The 10,705-nt window shown below is 52.4% G+C and overlaps 1 protein-coding gene across 1 annotated transcript in view; it reads left to right on the top strand.

The window, feature by feature from the left end:
• Positions 1–4,618: 4,618 nt before the first annotated feature.
• Positions 4,619–10,705, top strand: part of RGS9 (regulator of G protein signaling 9) — a gene marked incomplete at both ends in the record, with an annotated part of 26,839 nt that continues 20,752 nt past the window's right edge. Inside the window, 2 exons of the mRNA XM_084273653.1 lie at positions 4,619–4,681; positions 10,366–10,462. Coding sequence (XP_084129779.1) covers positions 4,619–4,681; positions 10,366–10,462 — 160 coding nt within the window. The remainder of the gene's footprint in view (positions 4,682–10,365; positions 10,463–10,705) is intronic.

The following is a 10,705-nucleotide window of genomic DNA, read 5'->3' as shown; positions in this document are numbered from 1 at the left end:
AGCAAACATGTATGTAAAGATGACATTAAATATTTGTCTCTCCTTACATCTTAACTTTGATATCTGCCGACTTTTTCTTTCAATGTTTCTCTGGTATTTCTAACTTAAGTTAGAAAAAGAAGTGACCAAGGAGACTGTGAGATGAGTTTAGCACAAGGAAATGCCACCTTGCCTCAACTGGAAGCACCTCCTTCATCAAAGTCCATGACGAGTATCCCTGATTATACCTTATATAGGGGACAGGCTCACATGGAGATAAATTCCACATGAATTACTACATATGGCCTTACAAAAGAAATAATACACTTCTCATAGGAGAGCAAGATGTGGTATAAAATTCATATGGTCACCCAGGAAGCACATCCAGGTGGCCTTGGTGCAGGTGTGGAAGCCAGTCATTCCTGAGCTCTCATCCAACTTTTAAAACTTCAGTTGTCTCAGCTGGCTCGACACAGCTCTCTTCTCACCTTCAGAACCGCAGAGAAGTTCTGAGTTTCTACAGTGCCCCCTGCACTTACGTAGCTTTGAGTGAATGGAAATCCTACCAGCACGCCTCCTGTGCTGCGTGTCAGCAAAGCGAAACTGGGTAGAGGCTCCCTTTGCTCTGGCCTCGCCCTCCAGCTGCCCTGCGTACCCATCATGCCTTCGCTGCTTCCTGCTGTCCCTCTCTGCGCGGGTCCCTGCCACTCCCGCCTGCTGCTATCCCCCTCTCTCAAATTTCTCACTCCATTCTCTAATACTGCCATTCCACATACCCAGCTGCCCAAGTCACCTAAGCCTTGGGTTGGTCCCCAGCTTCCTCCTTCCTCTCCCCTCCACGTTCCCATTGCCTGGGGAGCTCAGCAAAACCCTTCAGGTACACCGTTCCCAATCTCCTGGTGCAGCAGCTCAGCTCTCAGTGTGCCACAGAGTGGGAAGGGCTATTCCTGTGCTGAGATGACAGTGTTCCCTGGAGGGGACACTGAAGTGGGCTCAGCGTCATCCAGCTCAGCCGGGGAAACAAATAGCTCTGTCCTGGATCAGGTGTTAACCCAGCTGCATCCTTTCTACCCAGCAGCCAGGCTTCATCTCTAAGTCAGAGTGTGTAAAGTCTTTCTCTGCTTTGCTTTTTTCCTTCCTCTTTGCCACTTCTGTCCTTAGCTTTCCTGTCCCTGGAAAGTCCAGGAGCGACGGGAAGCAAACGCCGCCCATTCGTGCTCACAGCTCTTCCCATGCGGCTCCTGAGGAAGCCTCTCAGTTTGAGTGCTCTGACCCCCCCCAGCCCCCAGACAGGACAATGGACTCTGGGGATGCAGCTTTAACTGTCGCCTCGCTGGGAGACCTGAGATTAACTCATGTCTCTGTGCTAGAATTTACACTTTTTAAAAAATTATTTTGAAACTGCTTTGCAACCTTCCTGGAGGGAACTGGGTACCAACACTCAGCCTGCGCTCCCCCTGCTCGCAGTACCATTCGCATCGCTTCATGTGCATTACCCCTTCCTTCCCCTCAGGGCTGTCCCCAGTTTCCTTAGATAGAAAGGTAGTTTACTCACCACACGCCTTTTTTGTTGCATGATTCAACTTCAGATGTGTGAAGAAGGGGCAACCACGTAGGAAATGCGATCGTTAAAAAAGAGGGGTTTTCCTCTGCAGTGCTTTCCACCAGAGAAAGTGATGAGAACGATCACAGTTTATGGGGCTTCACAAAGAGGACAGAAGGACAAAACTAACAGTCACCAGACCTTTCCCCAGCTGGGACACACTCTGTGGGCTCTGGAGCACATGCGGCCTTGCAGTGTTGACCATGGCCATGGGTGTATTTTCACTATAGAGTCACACACCTCCTGCAAACTTGCAGTTACATAAATAGCACTGCATTTACTGTAGAAAGCAGAGACTGGGAGGTAAAGTGGACTCTCCAGGAAACGTCTTTTGCCGTTATTTGGGGTGCAAAAAGGCCAGGGCTAACTTGTGAAGCCAGAAATCAGCAGGAAGTTTGCATAGCTGCTACTGGTGCTCTCTGCCACTATCCCCTGCCATCTGAGTCCCTCGCTTTCTTGAGCGACAAATTCATGTGTGAAACGGCCAGACTGGGTCAGGGATTGCAGAACTGTTTGCTCTCTCCACGTGTGGGTTTCGTGATGAGAGGCCCAGCAGCGTCTGCCCTTTCCAAGCTCTTATAATCGGATCTAAATGCCTTGTGCTTCACGTGGCAGAACTGCTGGGGTGGCTCACCTGGGCAGCAGGGGAAACGTTCTTCATCTCTGATCTTGTGTGTGGTGGTCTCAGTCATTTATAGGTGGTAACGTAGCTGGGTTTACATTGGACATCTATAGCAAAGGCACAAAGGAGCTTCATAACAGAGAGAGGAATATCCATAGGCTTTATTTTAGCTCATCAGAGAAGACTAGAAACAGAAAAAGATCCACACCTGATCTGTGGTGGATCAGCAGGATTTAAAATGACCGTGAGCTTTGGAGCTCAGCAGTGGTGAAAAGCTCACAACTCAGCTTGAGCTCTTCAGAGCTACATCTGGATCTCCTGCAAGGAAATTTTGTTCCTTCTGAATTCATTTTTAGATCCAATTTTCAAATGTTTCTAATCAGCAAGACTCCAGTATCCCTGTCTGGAATGCTTAAAATCAGTATTTGGGGCTGAAATGACTATTTTTTGTTCCTCATGGTATGTGGGGCACACAGAGTTGGTGGTGACTGATCCTTAGGCCAGTGTTTGGTCCTCACCTCGAGTTCATCCAAGTCATTCCACCACCTGGGAAGGAAAAAGCTGTTTAGAGGAACCATTTGAAATTCGTAATGAGTTTTCCTCATTTTTGTACCAAATCAAGAAATGGAGCTACATTGTTTTGTGTGCTACTTGTGCTTGGTTTTCAAGAACCAAACAGCACCTCAGCACTTGAATTATGAGACACTGCAAACATAAGTAGAACTGTTCTGCTCCTTTGGCCACTAGCCGATGCCTTGAAGCATGAGGTATGATAACTTTGATATTAGCATGTGGAATGACAGAGGTTATTTATAATTGTTAAGTCACCTAGCAGCACGGAACAGAGAAGGGCGGAAAAGTCTTCTGGAAAGCAGGGAGTGTCTGATCCAGCTGCTGCTGTGACTCACAGGGGGATTTCACATGGGAATGACTCGGAACAGGCATGGGAGAAAGGCCTTCCAAAGTAATGGCTTGCACAGATACTATGAAAAAGCAGAGATAAAGATAAAACACTTCCATGGAGGCGGCAAAGCATCTGGGAAACCAGCTCATGCCTTGGGGGCATTACTGTAAATACAAAAGCTCTCTGCTCCGAGCTCAGAGCCAACGTGCTTGAGTGTGCAAACTGCAGATTGTAACATCAGAACAGCAAACGCCGTGACAGGGAAGACACTGCCAGAGTAACAGCCCTGCACATGTGCAGGAAACACAGGTACTCTCTGCATGATTGGGAACACAGGTGCATGGTGTGCAAAGGGGATGCGTGCATAAATACCCCCTGGATGACCTGTGCCTGCAGGAGGCATGGAAGTGTGCTGGCAGCACTGGGTGGGATCTCTGGGTGCTCACAGGGCGCATGGTCTGAGTGCCTGCTCAGTACATGCACTCATAGCACAGTGTGCACACCAAGGTGTGAGTGTACACTCCCATGGGTACTTATTCTCTGTGCAGGATGCAGGGAGATCGGCACACAACATGCATAGGTGGGTGATGTGCAAGAGGGCACCATGCCCACACCGCTGGCAGGAATTCCAGGGAACACCTCATAGGAGCCTTGGCACAATGAGATTGAGCACGAGCCCACTCCTGCCCAACTGTGCTGGCAGGCTGAGCCCCACACAGCAAGAGGAAGTGACACCAATTTCTGAAGAAATCAGAAAAAACAGAGTTCTTGGTTTCCAGTGCCGCCAGCCAGGTACTGTTCCCCCACCCACTGGCATAAGGCAGCTCAGTCATGAGGAAGCACTTTGCAACACCGTGGTCCTCCTCTGGTCACCGTTAGTCACACTTTCCCCACATGGCAAAGCCACCAACTCACCCAAAAACCAACCTGCTGCCTCCTGCATCCGCAGCTGGGCTGGTGGCAATCAAGGAGCAGGTACCTGAAGCACTGCTTACCTCCTGCACACACGATGCTCAGTCACATCAGCTTGGCCTTAGGTACCTTTATCTTACCCTGGCTCCAGGCTTGGGGCACTTTGGGGAGGGATCCTGCTGTCTCTGAGGGGAGCAGCAAGTGGGGGGGCTTCACCAACTCCTGCCTCCCCCTCCTTAGCACTACCTGCTCTGCACAAACGCCTTCTTTCCTGAGGGCCGTTTCCAGCCTGACGCCCAAGCTCTGTCCGCACGGGCAGCAGGCACTCGGCCCTCCAGCACCACAAGCTACCAGCAGCGCCCCGAGGCGGCAGCCGCACAGCCCCACGCCTTCATGTAAATAAGCGTGGGGCAGCGGGTGCTGATTGGCTGCGGCGCGCAGCGCTGGCGCCGCCTCCGGCGGAGAGAGGGGGCGGTGGCAGGGGGCGGGGGCGGTGGCAGGGGGCGGTGGCGGGTGGGTGCAGCCAGGTGCGCCCGGTTAGGGCCGCTGCTCTGCTACCCCGCTCCGTCCGTTCGTTCGTTCCCGCCCGCTCGGCACCATGACCGTCACACGGCTGGACCAGGGGCAGCGCTACCGGCCGCGAATGGCCTTTTTGAAAAAGGTGAGCAGAGCCAGGCGATAGCCACGGGGCTGCGGGCATCAGCACCGCCGGGCATGGCGGGGCGGCGGCCGGGAGGCGCCATGCGGTGTCCGGGGCAGCGCTGACTTGTGCTCCCGGAGAGGGAATCGGTGTTCAGAGCATCCTGGCCGCCGCGGCTTTCTGGGGCCTCGCTGGACGTGCAGGGTCCGAGGGGTGGCAGCCCCATCCCCGGGGGCTTGGGGCCCGCGACCTGTTGCGGAGCCCCGTGGATCCCAGCCGGTTCTGGGATTCGGGCTGAGGGGCAGCACGTACTGAAGGTGTGGAGGAAATAAAACTCTGATTTTTGTTTATTTTTGTAGCTTAGCCTATGTTGGATTACTCTCCTGACACATTTTCTCCCTTTCCCATCTTTTTATCCAAAGAACATCAAAACTGTCATTTCACAGGGGAAAAAACATTGTATGTGGCGCCAGACTACCCAGTTCAGCTCTGGATCATGGTCTGTCCAGTGTGTGTGTGTGTGTGTGTGTGTTCCCAGTGCTTCCAGCTGATGTCCACTTCCAGAGGATGTATCATGGCTAACTGCTCTCTGCCTCTTTCCACTTCTTCAGAAATGACCGTATTTGTGACCAGGAACAGTCCAAAGAGTGGGAAGGCGTATGCCTACGCTTCTGGATGTGATGCGTAATTCTCTGAAGCATTCGGGGTTGTTTTTTTCTGTAGCATTCATTCAGAGCTGTAGCCAGTTTTAGTATAACTGCAGATTCTCCAAAGCAGAGTGTTAAGCTAGCTTTCCTCCCACCCACCTCTCCTGCCTGTGCCTTATCCTGTTGAGTGGAATTAGCTGAATTTCCAGTGACAAGCACAGCCAGCCAGTTGTCGTTTGAGTCGTAGGTAGCTCTCCTGCAATGCCCATGACCGGAGGAGGATTCCAGGGGGGGAAATTTGGGGCTACTCGGTGCTGTGGTATGAGCCTGGCAATGCAAATGCAGTACTTCTCATGCTAGAGGAAGTAAATAAGGTGTTTTCTTTGGTTGCTGCCTGTTTCAAGGTAAATTTGGCTGGGGAGCCCTGCCAAAGGAAATACTCTGGGCCACATTCTGCGCTGAGTAATACTCCGTGGATTTGTGTGCAGGGTTGTAGAGGAGAAACGGTGCACTGAGCAAACAACCTCCAGCAGCTGTGTTTCAGCTGCTCTCTAGGAGCATAAGCAGTCTTTGCAAAGTGCTCTGAGTTCCTCAGGTGGGAGGGTTTGTTAAAATATCAGGAACAGCTGTTGGAGAGCATGTGCCCCTCCTGCTGCGAGCAGTGTGAGGGTCTGAGTAGTTACAGGGCTTTGCAAGTCTAAGACCTGTTCGCACAGGAAAGGGAGCTCCCAGATAAAAGGGTTGGCTCTCATCTCTGCTTTCCTTCCTCCTCTGCATTTTTCAGACCTTGGGGAAGCTGTGGATGGAGCCACAGCCGTTACACGGCAGTAGGGTCTGTATGCTGACCACCGTGTCCTCAGAGCTCCCCTGAAATACTGAGCACCTTTACTGGTCAGCTGTGCTGGGTGCTAAGGATGCTCGGCACGCACCCAGTGAGCGCCTTGCATGCTTAGATCCACGAGGAGCTACAGTCCTAGAGAGAAGCTCTCTTAATTGCTTAATTCTGTGCTCAGGCTTTGCCACCAGCTGGCACACATGCTGTAAGTGTGGGTTTGTGCCAGCTGCACGGGGATTCCTGTGGCGCTGGCAGGCTGCTGGCCCTGCTGCACCTTTGCAGCTCCAAACGTGTCACCGTGCTGCTGGTTCTCCAGCCTGTGCCCACAGCAATCCTGCCATCACACAGGGGGTTGCTCTGGAGGCAGTGGGCAGTGCCATGTCCTCGCTGTGAGGCTGCTCTGCACGACTCAAGCTGGATGTAGAGCTTGGTCTCCATGGTTGGAGGAATCAGAGAGCCCCTTCCTAGGCCGTGCAACACCTGCTAGTCCATGAAATACTTGTGACTAACACTTAGGTTGTTTTATTCTATTTTTACCTTTCTTTCTAAACTGTCTTGGTAGGAAGAATATTGGCACAAATATTGTTGGGACAGGGAGGAAGCCTCTGAAATGCATTTTGGCTGTATGTCCTTGGCCAGTTCCCGGGAGAGCTTGAATCAGCCCAAGCTCTTGGTGCTCAGCAGCCAGGGTCTGGCCTCTGTTGGGCATCAGCTGGCAAAGCTGGAGGCAGCGCTGGGCAGGGTTGTGCTCTCCAGCCGCTGCTGGGCTCTGTGTTTTTCTTTGCTGCGCTACTTGAGCTGCATCGTGACTCATACTTTGTGGGTAGGGCTGATGGATGCTGATCGCCCTTTTTTTTTCCCCTCTGCCTCCTCCTTACTCTGGTCCCCAGTGGCTCCTCCTGAAGCAGTGCTGCTACTGGGGAGGGACCAGCCCAGGGCCCACAGCATGGCTGGGGGGCTTCTCCAGGCTTAGACTCTCCAGCAGCTGCTGACCTTCCTCTGCCCAGACAATTCTACAGGCGTTGGAGAATCTGGATTGTGTTTTTTTTCCTGGAAGGAGCTATCCATCAAACTCCTGCTCCCTGTTTAAGTGACATCCTGGATGTGGCTGGAGCTGAGCCTTGGGCTGAGCTCAGTCACATCCCTTCCTTTCTTTCCCTGTCCCAGGCAGGGAGATACTGATGCTACCTGTTTCTGTGGAGCATTGTACCAAGCATGACCTGCTCCAGGCAGCCCTGGTGAGGGGCAGCATGCTGGGCCAGGGACCGAGCTTTGTTTTGGTTTTGCTGCTGTGTGGGTTTAAGTAGGAGGCTTAGCTGGAGGGGTGATCGCAGCATGGGGAGGGAGGAGGAAATCTTTTCTTTCTTGCATATGAAGCAGAGAGGCCTGTGCCTGGGTTGTGTTCTGTGGCTGAACTCCTCACCTAGGGAGTGTTTTGCTGTTGTATGTCAGAGCCTCAGCATCCGGAGCCTGACGCTTCTGCAGTGTCCTGACTCTGGGGTGCTGGTGGGTGCCCAAAGTGTAAAGCTCAGAGAAATGCGGATGGGAAACACACGGAGAGTAACTCACTCAAGCAATCCATCAGCAAGCATCTGCCCTGGCTTCTCCCTCCCATGTGAGACCATCCGTGCTGGATCCATCCTCCTCCTCCAGAACTTCCGGCATCCCATCAGTCACTGGTCATTTGCAGGGAGCACCCTCCCGTCCCCTGGGGCTCCCCATGTGCTCCTGATGTGCAGTGGTGCTTTTTCTTGGCATTAGCAGGTTCGAGTTTTGCTTTGCATTCAGCAAACCCAGTGACTTCTTGCAGTCAGATGGGCACAGACAGTTTTGCTGTTGCCTCTTGTGTGGCTTTAGGGGTGAAGTCACCTCTGTGCAGAGATTCCGGTTGGTCTGGAGGGAGCCTTGGTGGGGCCTGTGTGTTGCGGTGACTCACCTCAGAGCCCGGCTCCTTCAGCGGTCCTCCTACTGATACCTCTGCATGCATCTCCACCCAGCAACCGATGTCAGGAAGTGGCTTCTGGCTCTCAAAATTTAAACCAGACAGAGCTTCTTTGACCAAAAGCATGACAGAACATGCTAAAGCCCAGGCCAGTGTTCCTTCTGTATTTTAACCAGCCTTCCCGCCCCCCAGCCAGCCGGCTGAGCTGATAGCAGCTCCCAACAGCCAGCAACCTGTAATCAGCAGAGCGTTCGTTCCCTTAGAAGAGGAAGAGGCAGGCTGAGATTTGATCAGCAAAGTGCACGGGCTGCAGCCAAGGCAGCAGGCGGCATCCCCCAAACAGCAGCTCCCTGGCTCAGCCAACTTGTTCCTTTTAATATATGGTATTTTTCTGATGACAAGAGGGAGCCCAGCAGGGTATGAACATGACAAGAGTCTGGTCTTGTTGCTCGCTGAAGAAAGGGAACATGCTGTGCTGGGAGCCCCTGTGAGTTTCTGAGCCAGTTCCTTGTCTCTGCTGGTGAAGACCCGTCTCTCGAGCCTGGCGGGGAGTGAACTGCCAGGGTGTTCTGTACTGCTTGTAGGGAAGAAATCCTGCTTGAGCCTGGTGGGACCTGCCCAGTGGGCATGGCACTGGGATTACAGTGGTGATGAGCAGTGCTGTGGTCACCCCCAGTGTCCCTGTGTGTGCTGGCGAGGTACTGCCTGTGGAGCGGACACACAGTTATGGAGTGAGTTACTTCCCCGAGGTGCCTGTGTTTGCTTAGAGGGAACCAAACCTGGGGTTGCTAAATTGGTGTCCCACCTGCCAGGCTGCCCAGCCTCGCCTCTTCTCACACAGCATCTCTCCATGCCCAACCTTATATTGGGGCTTCGGTTAAAAGGTCTGAAAAAGTCTTCATATTCCATCACTTTGTGTCTGGCTTTGCTGTTTTAAAATACTGTATAGAAGTATTTATACAGATTGCTGTGGGACATTTCAACAGGCTTCTCTGGTTTAGTGTTAATTTGACCCTGGCTTTAAAACCAGCTGAAAATCCGTTCTGACAGTCAAGCTCAGAGTGAATCCTGTCCTGCAGGCTTCAACCCTCCCTGAACTTGGCAAGCCTTAGGACCAAAGTCACTGTGGTGCTTGTGAAGACAATGCCTTTCATTATGCGTGAATGTCATCAAATCACACTCTTAAATCCTCTAATCCTAGTTTAAAAGCTACACTCTCACCCAAAATGAATGTGTGGAGAGACCAGATTGGTCCTGCTGGACCAGTTTTGAGTATCTCTGGAAGCAGAAGACAAAAAGAAGAGAGTCTTCCACAAAGCCAAAGCGCTCTGGCACTCAGATGGTCTAAAATGAGGAGATGAGGAGCGTGCCCAACCCCACATCTCTGAGCCAAGGATTCCAAGTGCAAGCAGGAGGCTCTTGCACTGTGAGGATTGTGTTATCAGGAGATCAAATATAAGAAGAGGAAAATACCTTTGAAAATCCTTATCTACAAAAAAATAAAAGAAAATTGGGAGCCAGGAACAAGAGAAGTGTGGCCCTGAGGGTGACTCATCCTCTGCAGCATCATCTATGAAAAACTGAGTCTGAAAAGGAGTCATCAGCATCCCCCAGGAGTCAAGGCAGGAGGGGCTGCCAGATAGGAGGGTGAGCTGCTTGGGATGGTGTGTCTCTGCTGTGCCTGGAGGGACTGGCTTCTGCTGCCCACAGGTGGGGCTGAGACCTGTGGGGGGCACCCCCATGAATGGCCAGAGTTTCCCTTGGACACCTCCATCCTATGGGCTGGGCCCTATTGCTGTGTGCAGTCTGCTTCCCAACATGTAAATTCTGGTCCCCCCTGCAGTTGGTCCTTGGCCAGCTCTTCAAAGCCTTGGCTTGGGTGGTGGCCACGCTTTCTCAAGGGACAGAGTGTTTTCATGTCCCCTGGGTTTGAGTTTCTGCTCGGGCCCAGAGCAAAGCAGTGTGCTTTGCCTGTGGCTCTTCTAAAACCCAGTTATTACCTGCAGATGAGAAGCAGAACCTTGGTCTTCATTAGCTAACCCTGGCTGTGCATGTGTCTTCTGTAGGAGGGAGTGAGGCTGTGAGTCAGTGTGAGAGCTGGCATGGTTTGGAGGTGGCATCTTGCATGGAAAGGGGAGGTTCAGAGAGGACTGTGGCATTTGCATCCGTTCCTGTGGACGCTGCTTAACAGTCCTCTGAGGTGCTGCCCAGACCTACCATGGTCCTGGGGCTCCCTCCTGTCCCCTGCTGTTATACATCCCCTCCCCACTGTGTGTTGCAGATCGAAGCACTTATGATGGAGATGCAGAGTCCAGACACGGGCATCAAGACGCAGACACAGAGGGTGATGATCACAAGCATCCCACATGCTGTGGCAGGTAAGAGTTTCACTGGGTGAGGGGACCGAGCCGAGGAAGTTCATAGGGAAAAGCTGAGTGTGGACCCCATGGCTGCCTCAGGGTTACCACTGCCTGGCTTCATACTGGAGCCTGTGTTCCCAGGAAATATTTGGTGTACATGCTTTGGGACATGTCTTCTCCATTTATCTCATTCTCACTCACACCTCCTTTCACTCCCAGCACCCTGAATCAGGGACACACAGACTGGGAGTCTGTGCTGTC

The sequence above is a fragment of the Gallinula chloropus genome (genome assembly GCF_964237585.1).
Source record: "Gallinula chloropus genome assembly, chromosome: 20".
Taxonomy (NCBI): domain Eukaryota; kingdom Metazoa; phylum Chordata; class Aves; order Gruiformes; family Rallidae; genus Gallinula; species Gallinula chloropus.
The sequence above is the reverse complement of the archived record's forward strand: the minus strand, read 5'-3'. Positions and strand labels throughout refer to the sequence as shown.